The following is a 22,400-nucleotide window of genomic DNA, read 5'->3' as shown; positions in this document are numbered from 1 at the left end:
TGAGCCTGCTTCTTCCTCTCCCATTCCCCCTGCTGTGTTCCCTCTCTCGCTGGCTGTCTCTATCCTGTCGAATAAATAAATAAAATCTTTAATAAATAAATAAATAAATAAATAAATAAAGTACATAATGCCAGTAAGTTCAGGGACTAGGCTGTTATCTTTATTCAACATTATAAGCATTAACTCAGTATTTCTTTCAATGAAATGCCACAAACTTTAGTCTTAAATGTGAGACATCATCTCAAACATAATAGATCTCTTCAGGTCATTAAAACATATATAATATATATATATTATATATAATATATATACAATATATATATAATATATACACACACACACACACACACACACACACATTATCAAGCCTGCAGGATTAACATGTAAAAATTATGTATTAATGCCTGTGAAATGGTTTGATAACCTGGCCAAATGCTGAGAATTAAGGGCCATTCAATTTTTTTTTTTTTTTTTTAAGATTTATTTGAGAGAAAGAGCAAGCACACTCATACACAAGCAGGGGGGAAGGGGCAGAGGGAGAGGGAAAGAATCTTAAGTAGACTCCCCTCAGAGCAGGGCCTGCAGTGGGGCCTGATCTCACCACTCTGAGATCATGATCTGAGCCAAAATCAAGAGTTGGCCACTCTACCGACTGAGCCACCCAAATGCCCCTCAATTCTCTTTTTTAAAAAATGAATATCAGAGGGGCACCTGGGTGGCTCAGTCAGTTAAATGTCTGGCTCAGTCATGATCTCAGGGTCCTGGGATCAAGCCCTGAGTGGGGCTCCCTGCTCAGCAGAGGTTCTGCTTGTCCCTCTCCCTCTGCTCCTCCCCCACTCATACTCTCTCTCAAATAAATAAATAAAATCTTTTAAAAAATGAATATTAGAAAAACAGTTACTAGGAGAGTAAATTGGTAGATTTTGGAAAACCGTTCTATGTTATCAACTACAGTTGAACATAACCATAACTTACGACCCAGAAATTTTAATCCCAGATACACATACACCATATATATACCCAACAGAAATACATACAAGGTAGGACCAAAAGATATAAAATGGTAAGATGGGGAAAAAATATCCAAAGATAAATAAACTGTGGTATATTCATATAATGAGATAGTATACAGCAACTAAAAAAAAAAAAAAAAAAAATCAATGAACCACAGCCATGCATCAAGTGGAAACATCTGACAAGCATGTTAGGCAAAAGCAGCCAGTCAGAAAGAAATACTGTATAATTCCTTTTATTAAGTTCATCGTCAATTATATCTTAATTTTTTTAAGGATTTTATTTTTAAGTAAACACACCCAATGTGGGGCTTGAACTCACAACCCCATATCAAGAGGGGGCATGCCCTACCAACTGAGCCAGCCAGCCAGGTGCCCCTATATTTTGATTTTTTTTTTAAATTCAAAAACAAGCAAAACTGTATACTCAATTTTGCTATGAAACTAAAACTGCTCTTAAAAAATGAAGTTTATTGGGGCACCTGGCTGGCTCAGTCCAGAGAGCATGCAACTCTTGATCTCGGGGTTGCAAGTATGAGTCCCACGTTGGGTGTAGAGATTACTTAAAAATATAATATTATTTTTAAAAGTTAAGCTTATTAAAAAAAAAAAAACAAGCTAAACTACTCTGGTGTTAGAATCAGATAATGTTAGCTTTGGGAAAGTGGGAGGAAATAATGATTGACAGGAATACTAAGATGGGCTTCTGAAGTGTTAGCAGTGTTCTACTTCTTGACCAAAGTAATTGACATGTGAGTATGTTCACTTTGTGATAATTCAGTGAGACATAAACTTAAGATCTGTGTGCTTTTCTGTACATATACTATAAATCAATTTAAAAATGTTTGATACACAAATAGCAATCTTCCCTGATTTTTCATAAAGACAGTCCACTAGACTGTATAAAACATTCCCCAAACTTTAAGAATCTTGCTTTGAACGTTAGAAAAAAATAGTGCAGCATCATCCCACTCCAGTAAGAACTTAACTTATTCGGCTTATCCTAGGTCAGACCTAATAGTCCTAATTTGGGATTTATCTAAGAAAGGAGATTTTTGTTTTGTTGTTTAACTTTTATTTGCATTTATTTTATGACTTACTCCTGGACCATACATTTTTGTTTCTTTAGGGGTATCTTTTTCTTTTGTGCAACCTCCTCTTCCGCTTTAGGAACAATCTTCTCTTTTCAGTAAGAATCACCTCAATTTGGCAGGGAGAGTTCACGTATGGGTTAACCCAACCATGAGCTCTGTAAGTTCTGTATCTCATGGGCTTTGTTCACCTGGATGTGCTCAATGACCAGAGGATCTACATCTAAACCCTTAAATTCAGCATTACTCTCCGCATTTTTAAGCATGAGCAGTAAAAATTCAGCACTTTTTTTGGGCCACCAACCCTGTGTCCGGCCCCACTGTTTGGCCTGGGCATACCTACCAACTCCATTCTAGCAACGGAATGGCACACAATGCTTCAGTAAAGTGATCCTTCAGGTACTTGGTGGCTTTTCAGATATGCATATCCTTGATGGCCTGGGCAGTTTCACATGTGTACTTAAACTGAACACGAAGCTTTGAACCTCCTGATTTGCGTGATTTTGTAGGATTTTCTTGTTCAAGGAAATAGCAAACCATTTTCAGAGACCATCTCAAGCTGCTTACAGGAAGAGAGAAGAAAGGAGATGTTTTAAAACCCATCTAGATTCCTTGGGCTCTTATCTACTATATAGATATGTATCATAAACAGGCAGAGAGAAGGTACTCAACAAATATTTACTAATGATACACAGCCCAAACTTTAAACAAATTCACATACCAAAGTCTGAAATACATAGCACAGGCAAAATAAGGTAAAAACTCAGCTTATTGGCCTAAAAAGTACAACTTCCAGAAACCCCACTTTTAGAAACTAAGAAGTTACAGAAGGTACTGCTTTTTAGGAAGAGAACAATTCATGACAACAGCTATCCATAGCAGAGGAAATTGGTTCTTTCCCCTTTCACTGCTGCCACGCTCAGACAAGGCAGAATCAACTTCCTGATGCCATAGCTAAGTGAAAGGAACCCAGCAGCAACTCTGCTTTTAAGGGCAGGAACTAACTATTCAAACCATGATGTGATAGAAACCCAACAGCAAGAGTTAGCAGAGGCAGATGAAAATACTAGGGAAAAAATAAGATGTGAAGAAAATACTTCACTAATCTGTTCTTAGGACTGAAAATTCTAAAATCATTACTATTCTGGGGGACCTGGCTGGCTCTGTTGGTGGAGTGCAACTCTTGATCCTCAGGGTTGTGAGTTTGAGTCCCATGTTGGGTATAGAGAATACTTAAAAAATAGATAAAATCTTAAAAAAAAAAAAAAAAAGGAAGGAAGGAAGGAAGGAAGGAAGGAAGGAAGGAAGAAAATCATTACTATTCCTGCTTTCCACCATGGCAGTAAACCAAAATGTATCTGAGGTCTCCCCAGCCTAGAATTGACCTACAATCAATATGTGTCCTGAATGTCCATCAGAATTCACTTTCTTTTTAAGTTTTGGGTTTTTTTTTTGATAGAGCGAGAGAGCGCGTGCGCGTGAGCACCAGCAGAGGGGAGAGGGAGAAGCAGGCTCCCCACAGGGAACCCAATGCTGGAGGTTAACACAGAACTCCGAGATCATGACCTGAGCCAGAGGCAGATGCTTAACGGACTGAACCACCCAGGTACCCCCAGGATTCACTTTCTAGGAGTTTCCCAGTATTCTTTCAGTTAATTAGGTAACTAATAAATGATGATAAATATAAGCTTTTCTAAGGGCAAGTCAACATAAATGACTTGGTATAGTTCTCATCACTAGTGACACTGTCTTAAAACACAAGTAATTAATGTTCAATATGGAAAATAATTTTGCAAAAAAAGTTTTGGAAATGTATTTTTTTAGTTAAATTCTAGTTACAGTGTAATATTAGTTTCAGGTGGACAATATAGTGATTTAGCATTTCCATACATCACCCAGTGCTCATCCATTAAATGCAACTCCTTAATCCCATCACCTATATTACTCGCCCACCCACCCACCTCTATTCTGGTAGCCATTTGTTCTCTATAGTTGAAAGTCTACTTCTTGGTTTGCCTCTCTTTTTTTTCCCCCTTTGTTCATTTGTTTTGTTTCTTAAATTCCATATTTGAGTGAAATCATATGGTATTTGTCTTTCTCTGACTTATTCTGCTTAGCATAATACTCTTTAGCTCCATCCACGTTGTTGCAAATGCCAAGATTTCACTCTTTTCTATGGCTGAGTAATATCCTACTCTGTGTGTGTGTGTGTGTGTGTGTGTGTACACACCACATCTTTTTTATCTACTCATCAATCAATGGACACTTGGGCTGTTTCCATAATTTGGCTATTGTAAATAATCCTGCTGTGAACACTGGGTGCATGTATCAATATGGAAAATAATTTTTAAGTAATACAAAGAAGATTTTTTAAAAAGAAGAGTACGCGGAAATCATAGGGCAAACTTACAAAAGTTGAGGTCTTTGGGCTTCTTGATAGGCATAAAATATTTCCTACTGGTAAGGACCTGCCTCTATAGAGGATGCTGATCTGAGAGAATGCGGAGGCATTTGATTTGCTAATGGATCCAGCTGAGTGTAATTATGCCAAGAAAACAGCAATGAGCAAACCACACACAAAGTCCGGGTGGAAAGCTGATTGGAGATCTCCAAACATAACAAATCCACAAGGATGTTCATGGTAACATTGTTGTAATAGCAAAATGAAAAAAACTATGACTGTCCATCAATATGAAACTGGTTAAATTACATCTGCTTATAAATGTGTATGGAATTACACATGGAATTCTCTGCAGCTATTAAAAAGAATGATTTAGGGGTGCCTAGGTGGCTCAGTCAGTTAAGCATCTGCTCTCAGCTCCAGTCATGAAGTCAGAGTCCTGGGATTGAGCCCCAGAGGGGCTCCCTGCTCAGCAGGGAGTCTGCTTCTCCTTCTCCCTCTGCTTCCCCCCCAACTCGTGGCCCCTCTCTCTCAAATAAATAAATAAAATCTTTTAAAAAAAGAAAAAATAAATATGGAAAGACTCAATTCTCAAAATGCTTATAATTTGTTTGGAAAAACTAGTGACTAATACCAAAACCCCAAAAGTTAAAGAAAATCCTTGATTTAGTTTACTCAAGTTGCTCATGTGGTACTAGACCCTATGGAAGCAAAAAGATATTAGTATGAGGAAAGTTGTGCCAAATTTTTAAAGAAAGACTAAGTGAATTCTATGAAAGGGCGGTTTCTTAAAATTCATCAAGTCTAACCTCCCACGCAATGTCGACATCTCTTTTAGAACACCCTTAGCACTCATTCAGTTTCTGCTTAAAATGTCCTTTAAAAAAAAAAAACCTCCTAAGTAGTCCATTCCCTTTGTTAAAAACAATTCTAACATTCTTCCTTAAACTAAAATCATTTCTTATAATTTTTTAAATTTTTTAAATTTTTTAAAATTTAAATTCAAATAGCCAACATATAGTACATCATTAGTTTCAGATGTAGAGTTAAAATTGTTAAAAACAATTCTAACATTCTTCCTTAAACTAAAATCATTTCTTATAATTTTTTAAATTTAAATTCAAATAGCCAACATATAGTACATCATTAGTTTCAGATGTAGAGTTTCTTATAATTTTCAATCACTGGTCAACTTGTCCCAGATCCACCCTCTGGAATGAAATTTTGTTTTTGTTTTTTAAGTAATCTCTACATCCAACATGGGGCTCAAACTCACAATCCAGAGATCAAGAGTCGAATGCTCCATTGACTGAGCCAGCCAGGCACCCCTGCAATGAAGTTTTTTAAAACACTTTTCATCTGTTACGATCCTTTCCCTCTTAAATCGCCTCAAAACTAAACCTCTCAATTCTTCAAATGTTTTCTACACCCTTCATTGTTCTCATGATTCTCCTCTGAAGAAATTCTACTTTTTCAGTGTGCCTCTTAGAATCAAATACCCCGAATGAACACAAAATTCCAGATCTGATCTAACCACTCTCATTTTGTCTGGGTCACCATAAACAGCAGCAGAAAAGTTGCCCGGCAGTATACCATTCATTGCCAAATTAGTGGTACTGTTCAGACCATAAGTAATTTACATTTAAAGGAGTCTGAAGTTTAAGAGTGTAAAGGAGAAAAAGATCACTGAGGACAGGAACTCAGGAACTTTGCAACAAAAAAAGTAGACTAAACTGGGAAAGGAAGAATAAATTTTTGATAAACAGAAAATTCAAAAAAGAATATTTCAGGGGATACAAATGCAGAACAGGGATGCAGAGGCAGAAATGAGCAGAGTTAGTGCTACAGCTAAATATCTGTATAAGGATAGGCAAGAATATCAGGCCAAAAAGGAGGGCTGGAGTCAGACTATTGAGAGACCTTAACTTGTAGGCAATAAGGCATGATTAAAGGGTTAGATCAAGAAACTGACTTTTTTTTTTTTTAAGATTTATTTATTTTTGAGAGAGAGAACACTCACACAAGCACAAGTTGGGGGGAGGGGCAGAGGGAGAAGCTGACTCCCCACTCAGCAGGGAGCCCAGTGCAGGACTCAATCCCAGGACCCTGGGATCATGACCTGAGCCTAAGGTAGATGCCTAACTGACTGACCCACCCAGGTACCCGTCTTCTAGTGATTTTCAGTGACACTGTGCCTTTCGTAATTTTGTATTTCTCAGGAGAGATACAGTTTCTTACAATTTTCAATCACTGGTCAACTTGTCCCAGTTCTGTCCTCTGAAATGAAGTTTGTTTTAGTTTTTTTTTTTTTTTTTTAAGTAATCTCTATACCCAGCGAGGGGCACCTGAAACTGACTTCTTTAGATGTCTGGGGATGATTAAATGCCAGTATGCCAATTTCTACATCAGTTTCTACTACTGTTTGAACTTTGACTACAGGGAAAAAAATTCTAATTCAATTCTACTCCAAGATGAACTGATACTGAGGTATATAATATCATTACACAGGTTTCTTTCATAACATGAACATTCCTAACTGCCAAAATATAATGCAGTAATATCATTTTAGAAAGATTTATTTTGACCCATTTCTGTAAGTTTCCCCAGAATGGATACTCTGCCATTTAATATGAATACCTCTGTACGAGGTACCTGTTTGTTTCAGTAATTAATAATCTTCAGGATCTCCATTCAAAAGACAATGGTCTGCTGGTTTCCCGTCCCCCAGGTTCAAAAAAAGAGAGATTCCACTAACATAACGTGAAAAGGGAAAGAGGTTAGCTAAACAGCAGAATTTCTAGACAAGGAAAGTTGCCCAATATTAGAACAGCGGCAGCTCCTACTCTTAAGTTATTTAAATGCAATTAAGTAGGAAATTCTGGTTTAATAGTGCTGCTGCCTACAGAGTCTTTCATAAGGACCAGCGCTGTAATACGGTATAGCAGTAGAGATTTAAATTGTCCAAGGGACGCTGCAAAACCCAACCTTCCAAATCCTTTTACTCAACAGCAGGGATCTAAAGGAATAAATAGATTCCCAGCTGCTAAGAGAAAATGCCTTACTAAAAGCAAAGCAAAATTCTCATTAATGAAAAAATCAACCATGAAGAAAAAAGATTGTCTCGTAAAACCTGGAAATAGTCAAATCCATTTTGGGTTAATGGAGATTTAACAAAACAGCGGAAGAGAACAGAGCAAAACAGTCCCCTTTGCCAGCAGCTGGGGGAAACACCCATCAGAGAGATCACAAATAACAATGCTTCTAATCCACAAAGCCAAAAGAAACATGAACTCTAACTATCCAGTGAAGGGTACCAGGAAAAGGCCCTTGAAGATAAATTCTCTCTCTCACCATCAAGTCGCCTTCTCCTACATCTTATTGATAGGCTGTAACTTAAATTTTCCAAGATCAAATTCAATGGGTAATCCAAACCCTGCTTTTTCTAATCAGATAATCTCAAAAATCACAGTACTCGCATGCATTTATTCAAAGCCAGTACTTAGCTTCTGTGTCGGGCACCAACAATACAAAAACCAGTAAGAAACAGTCTCTACCCCACAGAGCTTAATCCATGCACCCTGCCTCATCTTAAACCCCAAAGCTCTTGCCTTAAAATATCTTCTTAGATGGGTCGAGTGTCCTCAGTGAAAAAGCAATAAAGGCCCTTTAGCTACTGTAATAGAAGGTAAAAAAAAAAAATCTATATATATAGATCTACTTATCTATATATATATAGGTCATACGACTTATGACCTGCTCCAAAACGAGAGAAGACAACACACCTTCCCAAGTCGAATATTAGAATATCTTAGCCTACACTACAGAGAAGCAGGGAACGAGACGAGTAACAGAGGGTGCAAGCCAAGAGATACACTGGAAGAAGGGATGTGACAGCTGTACCACATCGCGTTCAAACAGCGATAAAAAGAACCTTCTACTAATCCGCCTGCAGTTTCACGGTGCAGGGAAAAGGAAGAAAAGAAAGGGAGACTGCCCACTGTTGACACCAACTATTCGCGGTTTCCTAGCTAGTCCACTCTCACTAGAGAATAGCCCCAGTCACTGTTTAATAGGATCTGGGCCTGCCAGCCAACAACTCTGTCACATGGCCACCGAAATGGAGAGGTTAACAGTCCCTCACAGGAGAGTGAGGAAAAAGAAAGAGTGGAAAGAACCTCTTTAAATGTTTATAAATGAGTTAATATAATCGCCCCCCGAGGCACGGACGGGAAGTGAAGTTTGGAAAAGGTGGTAACCCCCACCCACTGGAAGCGTGTGGGGACCCCTCGGGGACCCCGTCCCCTTCCCCCCCCCCCGTCCACACACTCACCGCGTACACAGAGCAGCGACATGGCCGAGGCACCGGCGAGCCTCCGCCGCACCCCAGCCGCGCCGCCGCACCCTCTTTCCTCTCAGCAGGTGCCGCGGCTGCTCACGCTATCGGCCCCACAGGTCTGACCGCTCCTCATGGTCCCCGTGGCAGGCAGCGTCCCGCCGCTCCCTCGGACCCGCTCAATTCTCACCGTCTGACTGGGCTTCCAGTAGCTGTGAGTACGGGCGGGCAGACAGGAGACTGGGCGCGGCACAGCGGCGCCATCTCTGGGAGGTAGGAGCTACCGGGACTACCCCCTCCTTTCGCTCCACGGGGATCCCGACGAGCGCCTGGAAAGAGCCAACCCGTGGCGCTCCGCCTCCCAGCCAATCAACTCACGCCCAGTCCACCGACCCCGCCTCCCATAAGCACGTAAGAGGCGGGGTTTCCTTCCTCTCCTAACGTGCAAGAATTTAGGCAGCTCCGCCCACTAAAAAGTCTTGTCGCCGAGTGGGCGGGGCTTCGCCTCACCGATGTGAGGAGGTAACTGAAGCCCTCTGCTCCTCCCACACAAGAAGATTCTTTTCATTGAAGAATTTCCATCCGAATTCTTAGTCTATCCATTACAACTGACAGGAGCCCCTACCTGTAATAATTTAACAAGATCGTAGCACAAGGCAAGCATGTTTTAATTAGCAACTACAGCAAAAGAAAAAAAAAGGAAAATAATTGAGTGAGCATAAATAAAGTAAAATGTTTAGAGACTTCAGTTCTTTTCTAGACCTTTTTTCCCTTGCACGCCATTGTATCCCCAATGGCTGTAATAATACCCGTTATATAGAAATCAGTCCGTAAATATTTACCGAATGAAGGATAGAGGGAAGATAGGTATTTCAAGCTAGGACTTCTGGTAAGATGACAAAGGAACATGTAAGGAAGTGAGAAAGACCAGACCAGAACACAGGAAGACACATGGTATAATGAACAGATCCAACACCCCTTCCACACTGCAATTCTAATTTGATTGGTTTGGGGTAAAGCTCGGGAATCCTGTGTTTTAAAAGCTCCCCAGGTGATTTTAATGTGATGCCAGGGCTGAGCACCATTAGAGGATCTCCTCTAATGAAGGCTTCATTAGCCCAGCTCAGGTTTCAGCTTTTGCAAGCTCTTGGCACCGTGGAAATCTGCCTGCCAGACCCAGGGAGGGTCTGTCAATCTAACAGGGTCTTTGCCCTCCAAAAGTAAACCTAGCTATCAAATGATTTCTTTCACTGGAATAGTTGCTATAAGAGAGTAACACTCTAAATGCAATAGCAAGCAAGAGCAAATGCAATGAAGAAGACTTGATCCTTCCAGTGTTCATCCAAATTTGGAGCAATACTCTGAGGAAGATTTTGACCAGAGAAACTGAGCCAGCATAGCCAACAGAGATGCTGACCCTAAAAATAATGGGCATCCACTGGACTGCTGGAGGATGGGGCTACTTAACTACTTAGCCCAGCTGTTGTCCTTTATAAAATGAGGAGAGCATGAACTTTGAAGCCAATCAGATCCACCTGGTGTATTACCTATTGTCATGTAATAAATAACTCCAAAACTTAGTGACTTAAAACAACATTTATTATCTCACAGTTTCTGTGGATCGGGAATCTGAGTATGGCTTGATTGGATCCTCTGGTTCAGGGTTTTTTACAGACTGCTATCAAAGTGCCAGCTTGACTGCAAAAGGATCCACTTCCAAGCTCACTCACATAATTGTGGGCAGGACTCAAGTTGGCTTGAAAACTCAGTTCCTCATTGGCTATTGGCTGGTCTCAGTTCCTTGTCATTGAGCCTTTCCAGCATGGCTGCTTGCTTTATCAAAGCATGCAAGCTGAGAAGGCAATAAAGTGGAAGTCACAATCTTTTTTAACCTAATCATGGAAGTGATATCCCCTCATTTTTGCTGTATTCTATGCATCAGAAGCAAGGCACATTCAAGGGAAGGGGAATACACAAGGACATGAATACCACCAGGAGCTGCCTCACTGGGGCAACCATCATTGGGGAACCATCCTAGAAATCTGCCTACCACACCTGGATTTGAGTTCTACCTCTGATACTTTGACCTTGGGCAAGCTACATGGCCTCAATTTCCCAAAGAATAATAATAGTAACTACTTCATAAGATGGTTTTGAAGTTTAAATGAGGAACTGCGTTTAAATTACCTAGTATATAAAAAAATGACAAATACGTGTTTGTTGTTACTTAAATTGTGGACATGAAGAGAGGAATGTAGCTGGGAAGTAAAGGGAAGGTCAGCAGAACAAGAGCCACTATCTGAAGGTTCTAATGCATCCCAGTTTCCCAGTTAGAAGTTCAGAGGAGGGGCGCCTGGGTGGCTCAGTTTGTTCAGTATCTGCCTTCGGCTCAGGTCATGATCCCAGGGTCCTAGGATTGAGCGCCACGTCGGGCTCCCTGCTTGGTGGGGAGTCTGCTTCCCCCTCTCCCTCTGCCTTTCCCCCTGCTCCTGCTTTCTCTCTCTCTTTCACACAAATAAACAAAATCTTAAAAAAAAAAAAAAGTTCAGAGGAAAATGGCAATAATGTCTTCTGTTCTCTAGGCACTTGACCAGCACCACTTATACTGATCAGCAAGATAAATGTATTTTCAGAAGCAACTCAAACAGGGATAGAAAACCAATCCTCCATGCTCCACAGTCTTCACTAGTTTTTCCAGTACAGTACTTGAAAGTTCTTCAGCATTTGAAAGGAATTCATACTTAAGGTTTAGTTGGCAGGTAGCTGAGAGCTAGGACTCTGAAATCCAGGAAATGAGAAGGAAGGTGGGCGGGATCAAGGAAAGTAGGTAATGAAGAGAACCCAAGAATCTCAAGTGGTTAAGACCAAAATACCTGGGTTTGGCTCTGATGCTGCCTTTTTTGGGAGCCCTCGGGCAGGGAAAAAGGGGTCCAGTTTAGAACCCTGATGCAGGGGAGCCCTCTACCAACGATACGATTATCTTCAAGCCATGCTCCAAGGCCGTTAAAAATTTACTCTTCCTGCAAGTGCCCTATCTCTTTGGAAATATCTCCCAATGCCTAAAGAGAAATTTAATATAAATAACTAATTAACAAATATGTATTAAGTATCTTTTAGGTCAGTCTTAATGAGAGGATGCAAAAGTAAACAAAGCACATTTACTATCCATAAAAATTTACAAGGTGATAGAAAAGATCTGTGAAAGAACAAGAAATTAAACTGCGCAGTGAATATGGAACTGAGGGGGAAGAAAAAGGACAATCCCTTTAACACTTCTCAGTGTTAAGAACTAATGTGATAGGGGCGCCTGGGTGGCTCAGTCGTTAAGCGTCTACCTCCGGCTCAGGGCGTGATCCCAGCATTCTGGGATCGAGCCCCTCATCAGGCTCCTCCGCTGGGAGCCTGCTTCTTCCTCTCCCACTCCCCCTGCTTCTGTTCCCTCTCTCGCTGGCTTCTCTCTCTGTCAAACAAATAAATAAAATCTTAAAAAAAAAAACGAACTAATGTGATAGAACTTGGCTCACAATGACTATGAATATAGTAGAGAATAAGAATATCCATTCTTTGGTAGCATTAGAGAGAGAGTTTTAAAGTCAGGTTGACTGGAAGGATAATGCTACAGTTTACTGATAGATAGATAGATAGATAGATAGATAGATAGATAGATAACCAAGGATGCACACGTTTGGGAGAAAGATGTTTCCTTTTGGACATATACATTAAGTTTGAGATTGTCAGGCATATTCTTGCATATGTACCCATTGGACAGATGATGTGGACTTGAACCCTAAGAAAGCAGCCCAAACTAGAGATAGAGCTTCCAATCAATAAAGATATAACTATTTTAATCCCCATTTTTTGGATGAAGAAAATAAAGCAAAACTAGAATGCAAACCCAACTGTATCTTTCACCAGAGCTCAGTTAGCCACATGGCTATATTGCCTCTTAAGTACTGGAGGAATTCAGCAGAAGCTATGAAAGGAATCAAGCTAGGCTTCAGGAGAGAGAAGCAGCCTGTGGAGGAGATGGATCTCAAAGTATGGATAGCACTGAACATGCAAATATGGAAGAAAGCGTATTTCATATACAGAGAATAAGTTGCATGAACAAATCAAGAAATGGAAACATTGAAACTGTACAGGTATTTAAGAGTAAGCTGCAGAATTTGAGAGTTGGAGCCCTATGGTTACCAGGAGACAACATAGAATCAGAAAGGAACAAAGGTCATTTATAGAGCATACCTACTTTTAAGGAGTAGGAAAAGGAGACAGAAAAGGAATGGTAAAAGAGGGAAAACAAGAAAAGAAGTAAACCACCTGTATATTGTTTCATTATAGATCTTATCTTATTGAAAAGTAATTGCATATCTATCCTTTCTTTAGACTCAGAGCTCCTCAACAACAAAGGACCTGTCTTCTATATCTTTATCCCTAACACATAACACAATACCAGGTAATGGTACCCAAAAAAGATTTGTTGACTCGTTGAATACATGAATGAATGAATGAATGAATGAATGAATGTGAATGTTTTAAGCCTTGGTTATTGTCAAAGACAAAAAAACTGGACATCAGTCAAAGTGATTAGGACAGATTTCAATCAGCAATATACTATTGCAATATGGAAAATAGTCTAGCACAAATTGAACTCATCTTCAATTTGTACAGAGGTGACTAGATGTTTTAAAGGGAGAATGAAGGGGTACCTGGGTGGCTCAGTCGTTAAGCCTCTGCGTTTCCCTCAGGACCTGATCCCAGAGTCCTGGGATCGAACCCCACATCGGGCTCCCTGCTCTGCTGGGAGCCTGCTTCTTCCTCTCCCACTCCCCCTGCTTGTGTTCCCTCTCTCACTGGCTGTCTCTCTCTGTGTCAAATATATAAATAAAATCTTAAAAAATAAATAAATAAAGGGAGAATGAAGGAATGGGGTGGAGGTTCATGAGAAGGAGCACAGAAGAGTCAAAGAAGTCATAAATTCCAAAGCAGCAAACCTAGAGTAGAAATGTTACTCCCGTGCTTAAAATCCATGGCTTAGCCTGGCAACTTGGGTTTGTTTGTTTGCTTTTTGTTTTTGTTTTTTTAGAGATTTTATTTTTAAGTAATCTCTACACCCAACATGGGGCTCAAACTCATGACCCCAAGATCAAGAGTCATATGCTCCACTGACTAAGCCAGCCAGGAACCCCTAGCCTGGCATATTTGGAACTTAGTAAATACTGCCAAATGAATAAAATTCCCCTGTGGGAATATATTCCATGAAAATAATTCAAATAAATGGGGAAAACCTGTGCAATAAGATATTTGTGCAGGATTATCTAAGTAGTGAAATCTGAAAATCAGAATGAATAATGAATTCCAATAAATCAATTTATTCATTCCTATCAAGTATTTACTTAATATCTGTTTATGAGTAACACTGTAATCTTATACAAATGGATAAATATCTGAGAAGGAGGCCATACGAGAGATGTAGGTGTTAATGCATTTGAGAAAAATTTATTGAGCATCTACCAAGTACCACACATCGTGCTACAGATACAAAGAGGAATAAGACATTCCTTCAAAGAATGCACAGTCTGGGGATAAACAGACTGTGAAAAGTGCTATAATCATGGTTAGGAGGAAGAAGTGGGTTGTTTGCATATATACCTGGAGGTTTCAGAATTGTTTAAGTACTTAATAAGTGCAGTGGTGGGCATGGTTAACTTAGCAAATATATAACCTTCATGAGGGAAGGGATGTGTGTTTTTCACTATTGGAAAAAATTATCCAAGATTTGCAAACAAGCAAAAGAAATTAGTGGGTGTTCTTGCAGTTTTAGCACTCGGCACTGTCTAGAGCAGAGACCAGCAAACTTCTTCTGTAAAGGACTATTCAGTAAATACTTAGGTTTTAGGCCAAAAAAAGTAAAATTGAGGCTGTTGTATAGATACTTGTACAAAAAGAGAGAAAACAAATTTCCACAATTTTTAAATTAGTAACATTCAAAATAAACCAATGATAATTGAATACAAGTTTTTGGTACAATAGGTCTACTAATGAGAAGGATGAAATTCTTTTGGGGAATATGCATTTTGCTTAGTTGGGGTTCAAGTATTATTAGAATCAATTGCAGATGTCCAACTTTAAGGTTGATCTGTAATGAGATTTTATGAATCTCATCTGTCTTTTCTCACAGATAACTACTGTTAAATACTGCTATTAGTCCATGAACAAGTGATTCCATTAAGAGTATTCATTGCTTAGAAAGCATTTACAGAATTCTATTAGAGTCTCCTCTTGATAGTTGCTTAATTTTTTAAGTGAAGTTTTTATTTATTTTTAAAGTAATTGCGGGGGTGCCTGGTTGACTCGGTTGGTGAGCGCCTGCCTTTGGCCCAGGATCCTGGGATTGAGTCCCTGCTCAGCAGAGAGCCTGCTTCCCCCTCTCCTTCTGCCTGCCGCTCCCCTTGCTGTGCTCTCTCTCTCTCTGTGTCAAATAAATTTAAAAATTCTTTTAAAAAATCTTTTAAAAATCTTTTTTTAAAGCATGGGGGAGGGGCAGAAGGATAGAATCTTCAAGCAGACTCCCCACTGAGCACGGAGCCCAATGTGGCTGGATTTCACGACCCATGAGATCATGGCTTGCGCAGAAACCAAGAGTCGGATGCTCAACCAACTGAGCCACCCAGGCGCCCCATGAATAACCATACACTTTAAATGCATTACATTTTCACAAGGTTTGTAACTTTGTTGAACTAAGCCTTTTTTCTGCTCCACATATATATATATATTTTTTAAAGATTTTATTTATTTATTCGACAGGATAGAGACAGCCAGCGAGAGAGGGAACACAAGCAGGGGGAGTGGGAGAGGAAGAAGCAGGCTCATAGCGGAGGAGCCTGATGTGGGGCTCGATCCCACAACGCCGGGATCACGCCCTGAGCCGAAGGCAGACGCCCAACCGCTGTGCCAACCAGGTGCCCCTCCACATATATTTTTGCCACCGTTGGTTGTGACACAGTTTAGCAGATTCCACTTCAGGTTGTGCTGAATTAGTGTTTTCTCAACTTCCTTGAAAACATTTTCACCTGTAATTGTTTCAAGCAGACTATTCATCGAGGCTAATTCTTCAGTCACTTCAAATTCAGCATTGACTTGTCAAAAAACAACTGAACAGTCCTGACAACTGTGTACTCATCAGGAGCCAAGGAAAACTACTTAAAATAATTTGCTTTGGTTTTTTATTTTGTTAATCTCTACACCCAACGTGGGGCTTGACCTCACAACTCTGAGATCAAGGGTCATGTGCTGGGGCGCCTGGGTGACTCAGCCGGTTAAGCATCTTTCTTTGGCTTAGGTCATGATCCTGGGATCCTGGGATCCTGGGATCAAGTCCCATGCCAGGCTCCCTGCTCAGCCGGGAGTCTGCTTGTCCCTCCCTCCCTGCTCATGCTCACTCTCTCTCTCTTTCTTTCTCAAATAAATAAATAAATAAAATCTTTAAAAAAAAAAAAAGTCATGTGCTCTTCCAACTGAGCCAGCCAGGTGCCCCTAAAAATAAAATCTTTAAGGAAAAAAAGACATTCTTAAATTTTAAATTCTTAAATCTACCAAAAGTAGACTACAATGCATGATCACATAAAATGAACTTCACTTCTAAGCATCACAAACATTAGAATACAAAAAATCCAAAGATGGATATTTTAAGAAATGTACAAAAGAAATTTGCTTAAAAAATAACAAAAAATTTTAAAATTGATTTTCCCCCAAAGTCCAAATAATTGTGGTCTAGGTAACCAGTAAAGGCTTTATCTGCTCCTTCCTTTGATAAGAATAAGTTTATGCAGGGGTGCCTGGGTAGTTCAGTCTGTTAAGCATCTGACTCTTGATTTTGGCTCAGGTCATGATCTCAGGGTCATAAGATGGAGCCCTGCGTCAGGCTTTGGTGCTAGGTGTGGAGCCTGCTGAAGATTCTCCCTCTGCCTCTGCCCCTCTATCCCCCACCCCCATACCTGCACTCTCTCTCTTTCTAAAAAAAAAAAAGAAAAGAAAAGTTCATGCAGAACTGTATATCCAAGTGTGTGTGCAAGACACACTCACATGCATCACAAATACAAGCACATACACCCACAGGGACACACACAGCTGAGTTTTTATTGTTCTAGGCACTTCGTATCCACCTTAAGTCAGCCATCTTCCCATTACATTTAATGAATGTCTTCTTTGGAGGCAAGACATTTTCTTCAAAGTAGCCTAGTTGACGACATTCCCTGCTGGCAAGTATCGGGCCACCATGAAGGAAGACCCCTCACTTGCAGGTGCCTTCCCCATTCCCATCTTCCATACCATGGCTATGAAGTGTCCAGTCCTGGAGGTGAAGTCAGGCTGCTGGAAGTTGTACTTCTTGATCTCACTGTACCATCTATTGGCCATCTCCTTTCCTGTCTGATCATAGGAGGCCCATGCCAGGTTCTCTCCGAACTGGCCATGACTGGACTCTGGGCTGGGCTTGAGCATCCTTGGGCTGGCCAGGACTTCTGCATAATGCTGAGCCTCCTCAGTGTGGGGGGATGCCATGCTGCTGCTAGCACTTGTTGTTCAGGACCTCATTATTAAACTGTTTGGAAGCTGACTTGCCCATGGCCCACTGGGTGCTCTCCCCAGCTCTCACTGCTGCTATGCTGTGCCTCTCTTGCCTGGTCCTGGGCTGCTGGAGATCAATTCCTATCTCTATGAACCTGGACAGATGGTTGAATCCAGGTGACTAGAGGAAGTCAACCCTACTGGCAAAAAGAGGAGAGTTACTGTTTCCAAGATCCAAAACACACAAAGGGCCAGGAAAAAAAATAAGGTTTGGGAGTTGGGGGATTAGTGGGAGATGTGGTAGAGAAAAGGAACTCAGAACTAACATAGCCCTGCCCAGCGGTCAAGGAACCATGAAAAGCTCTATGGCACAGAGCAAGGCCTGCCCACACTCCCAACACATATACACACAAGATCTAGGGCGCCCTTGCTCCTTAATCTACTGTTACTGAGGCTCATTTTCCTCCTCAAATTAGTTAATATAGACATGAAGTAGAGCCCCAAGTCTCCGTGTAGAGCCCATTTTTTTCCTTCACAAACTCTAACCTTGCTCACAGATATCTGCTATCTATATATGTCAATAGATTCCAAATCTGTATCTTTAGTTCAGACTCTTCTCATCAGCTACAGACCCATACATCCAATAACCTGCTAGATTTCTACCTGAAGACTATTCTAGTACCTCAAACTCAACATGTAAAAAGTTAAAATCACTAAAATATGTTAAAATATATATTCAACTTGTTGACCCACAAATTCCTCTTGGCAAAATAAAATCTCCCTCAATATTTGTTTTAAAAGATCAGTGTGCTTAGAGTCACTAAATTATGGGGCACCTGGGTGGCACAGCGGTTAAGCGTCTGCCTTCGGCTCAGGGCGTGATCCTGGCGTTGTGGCATCGAGTCCCACATCGGGCTCCTCTGCTGTGAGCCTGCTTCTTCCTCTCCCACTCCCCCTGCTTGTGTTCCCTCTCTCGCTGGCTTTCTCTATCTCTGTCGAATAAATAAATAAAATCTTTAAAAAAAAAAAAAGAGTCACTAAATTATTATTTTTCCTTTGGGCCTAAAGTGAAAGGATTCCCATAAAGTTCTATAACCTCTTTATTAAATAAAGGAAAGTTAATTTATTTGTAGCAGCAAAAAACTAGAAACAATCTAAATGTTTTGTCTATAGATTTAACACAATCCTAATGAAAATCCTAGTAGGTAGGTTTGTGTGTGTATGAGTGTATACAAAGTGATAAGCTGATCTTAAAATTTATACAGGGGGGTGCCTGGCTGGCTCAGTCTGTAAAGCATATAGCCCTTGATCTCAGGGTCATGAGTTTGGCCCCACACTGGGTGTAGAGTTTACTTTAAAAAAAATTATATGAAAATGGAATGGCCAAGAATAGTTAATATAACCTTACAATCTTAAAGTTGGAAGACATGGACTACCAGATATCAAAATTTATTACAAAATTATAGCAATGAAGAACACTTGTGATGAACACTTGTTTTATGAAAAAAGAGACAATGTAGAGCAGTGGAAGTAAAAATTATTTTGTTGACAAAAATCATCCACAACTTGGAAATGCTGCAAAGAAAAGGAAGTAGGGCTAGCCAAAGATGAACTCTGAAGGCAATATACTTGTGCTTAACTCGTTCTCTATTTATTATTGATTAAAGGCTAAAACTCTGTGAAGTCATGTGTTAACTTACATATTTTTGACTGGTAATGATGTAAAGGATTTCTGATTAGTAGAAAAGGTTATAGGGGAACCTGGATGGCTCAGTCAGAAGAGCATGCAGCTCTTGATCTCGAGGTCGGTTGTGAGGTTGAGCCCTAAGTCGGGTGGAGAGATTACTGAAATAAAGAAAAAAAGAGGGCGCCTGGGTGGCTCAGTCATTAAGCCATTAAGCTTCTGCGTTCGGCTCAGGGCGTGATCCTGGCATTCTGGGATCGAGCCTCACATCAGGCTCCTCCGCTGGGAGCCTGCTTCTTCCTCTCCCACTCCCCCTGCTTGTGTTCCCTCTCTCGCTGGCTGTCTCTCTCTCTGTCGAATAAATAAATAAAATCTTTAAAAAAAAAAAAAAATAGGAGGGGCGCCTGGGTGGCTCAGCCAGTTAAGCATCCAAGTCTTGATTTTGGCTCAGGTCTGGATCTCAGGGTCACGAAATTGAGCCCCACATTGGGCTCCATGCTCAGTAGGGAGTCCGCTTCTTTCCCTCTCTCTCCCTCTCCCTGCCCCTCCTCCCACTTATGCTTGCATGCACTCTCTCTCTCTGTAAAATAAATAAATAAACCAAAAAAAAGGAAGGAAGGAAGGAAGGAAGGAAGGAAGGGAGGGAGGGAGGGAGGGAGGGAGGAAGGAAGGGAGGAAGGGAGGAAGGGAGGAAAAAAGAAAAGAAAATGTTATGGTGTTATTATCCTGTAGACATTAACCAGTTTTAACTAACTTTTATCTAACATTCTTTTTTCAAATGCCTATAAATACCTGTGATGGTTAATTTTTTTTTTAAGATTTTATTTATTAATTTGACAGAGAGAGACAGCCAGCGAGAGAGGGAACACAAGCAGGGGACTGGAAGAGGAAGAAGCAGGCTCCTACCAGAGAAGCCTGATGTGGGGCTCGATCCCAGAACACTGGGATCACGCCCTGAGCCAAAGGCAGACGCTTAATGACTGCGCCACCCAGGCGCCCCTGTGATGGTTAATTTTATGTGTCCACTTGACTGGGCCACAAGGTGCCCAAATATTTGGTCAAACATTATTCTGGGTGGATGTTTCTGGATGAGATTAATATTTGAATAGACTGAGTAAAGCAGATTGCTCTTCCTACTGTGGGTGGGCCTCATCCAATCAGCTGAAGCCCTCACTAGATCAAAAAGGCTGAGTAGGAGAAAATTTCTCCAAGTGCCTGGCTGGCTTAGTCTGTAGAGAGTCTTGATCTCAGGGTTGTGAGTTTGAGCTCCATGTTGAGTGTAGAGATTATTTAAAAATAAAATCTTTAAAAGAGAGAGAGAGAGAGAAAATTTCTCTCTGACTGGCCAGTTCTCTGAACTGGGACATTGGTCCTTTATCCTGCCTTTAGACTCAGGCTGAAACATCAGCTCTTCCTGGGTCTTGAGCCTGCTGGCTTTCAGGCTGGAACCACGCTGTCAGCTTTTTTATCAGGCCTTTGGACTGGGACTGGAACTATACCATCACCTCTCTGGGTCTCCAGATTGCCAGCTAAAGATCTTGGGACTTGTTAGCCTCCATAATCCCGTGAGCCAATTCCTTATAATAAAATTTCTCTGTCTCTATCCCTATCTATGTGTACGTGTGTGTATGCATAGATATGCATATATATAAAAACACATGTATATATACATACACATGTATGTGCACATGTATGCATATATATAAACATATCACCCCACCACAACTTTAATACAATACCTAATTTCCTTGAACACTCATTGAACATGCTTTACCATCCTCCTTATCCCCTCAATAATGAGTTAAATGAATCTCTGTCAGGTTTTCATTCTGTATTCCTATAAGAATCTTGCTTTTAACTTTTTGGAAATTGTACTTTGACAATGTTTTCAACAAAAAGTACTGGATTAATTCTATAACCATATGGGGGGAAAATGAATCTTGTCTCCTACCTCACACCATACACAAAATCTATTGCAGATGACTTATAAAAGGTAAAATAATAAAGCTTCTAGACAATGACATAAGAGAATATATTCATTACCTTGGGATAGGCAAAGACTTCTTTTTCTTTTTAAGGTGGTTTTTTATTAAAGCACAGGTACAGGCTCCGTGGGCTGGAAGCACTGCTGGGCAAAAACTTCCTAAATAGGCAAAAAATGCATTATTCACAAACAATGAAATAAATTGGACTCTATTAAAGTTAAGAACTTCTGTTCATTGAAAAACACCACTTAGAAAATAAAAATGCAAGCTGCAGACTGGGAAAAGATATTTGCAATAGATTTCTCTAACAAAAGAATCATATCCAGAATATACAAAGAGCTCCTACAAATAGAAAAAAGACAACCAAATAGAAAAATAGGCTAAGGACTTGACCAGGCAAGTCACGAAAGATAACCAAGAGACATACAAAAAGGTGCCCAAATTTACTGGATATCAGAGAAATGCAAACTAAGGCCACAGTGAGATACCACTGTAAATACACTAGAATAGCTAAAATTAAAAAGACTGACAACATCAAGAGTTGGCCAGAAAGTGGAGAAACTAGATTTCTCATGTATTGTGGGAATGTGAACTGCTACAATCTCTTTGGAAAAAAAATATTGGCAATATCTACTGAAGCTGAACATATACACGCCCTATTACTCAGCAGTTCTACTTCTAAGTATATAGCCAATAGAAATACATGTACATCAGTCAATAAATTTATTTTTTTTAAATGTAGAGGAAAAATAAATACCAGTTTGGAATAGTGGTTACTTCTGGGGAGAGAAGATGAGGAGCAAGCTAGAGAATGGAATGAGATTAGGAAGGAGTATATAAAAGCTCAACTTACCTGAAATATTAATTTCCTTAAGAGAGAATTCGAAGCAAATGTGGTAAAATACCAAGATTTGATAACGCTCTGTGAGAAGAATGTGGATGTTTGTTATAGTATTCTTTATAACTTTCTCTGTGTCTAAAATATTTCATAAAGGGGGCGCCTGGGTGGCACAGCGGTTAAGCGTCTGCCTTCAGCTCAGGGCGTGATCCTGGCGTTATGGGATCGAGCCCCACATCAGGCTCCTCCGCTATGAGTCTGCTTCTTCCTCTCCCACTCCCCCTGCTTGTGTTCCCTCTCTCGCTGGCTGTCTCTCTCTCTGTCGAATAAATAAATAAAATCTTTAAAAAACAAATAAAATATTTCATAAAGAAATCTTTTTTATTTATTTTCTTTAATTTTATTATTATTTTTTTAATATAACCTCTACACCCAACATTGGGCTCGAATTCCTGACCCTGAGATCAAGAGTCACATGCTCTACCAACTG

At 40.3% G+C, this 22,400-nt stretch overlaps 1 protein-coding gene and 1 pseudogene across 8 annotated transcripts in view; both read right to left on the bottom strand.

Annotated features, from left to right (window-relative positions):
- The window catches only part of UNC13B (unc-13 homolog B), a 233,148-nt gene that overhangs the window by 208,394 nt on the left and 2,354 nt on the right, over positions 1 to 22,400 (bottom strand). For 2 of the 8 annotated variants that reach the window (XM_026506300.4, XM_026506301.4), the window contains exon 1: positions 8,836 to 9,179. In XM_026506300.4, the coding sequence (XP_026362085.2) occupies positions 8,836 to 8,857 (22 nt within the window). In that variant the 5' untranslated portion in view covers positions 8,858 to 9,179. Of the gene's footprint in view, positions 1 to 2,447; positions 2,664 to 8,835; positions 9,180 to 21,130; positions 21,231 to 21,925; positions 22,009 to 22,400 lie in introns of those variants that run through there. The other 6 variants (XM_057313559.1, XM_057313558.1, XM_057313560.1 and 3 more) reach the window with 6 other exon arrangements.
- LOC113260279 (Golgi-associated plant pathogenesis-related protein 1-like) lies at positions 16,969 to 18,138 on the bottom strand (annotated as a pseudogene).

Source organism: Ursus arctos, unplaced genomic scaffold (genome assembly GCF_023065955.2).
Source record: "Ursus arctos isolate Adak ecotype North America unplaced genomic scaffold, UrsArc2.0 scaffold_18, whole genome shotgun sequence".
Taxonomy (NCBI): Eukaryota; Metazoa; Chordata; class Mammalia; order Carnivora; family Ursidae; genus Ursus; species Ursus arctos.
This window is presented reverse-complemented; position numbering and strand designations above follow the sequence as displayed.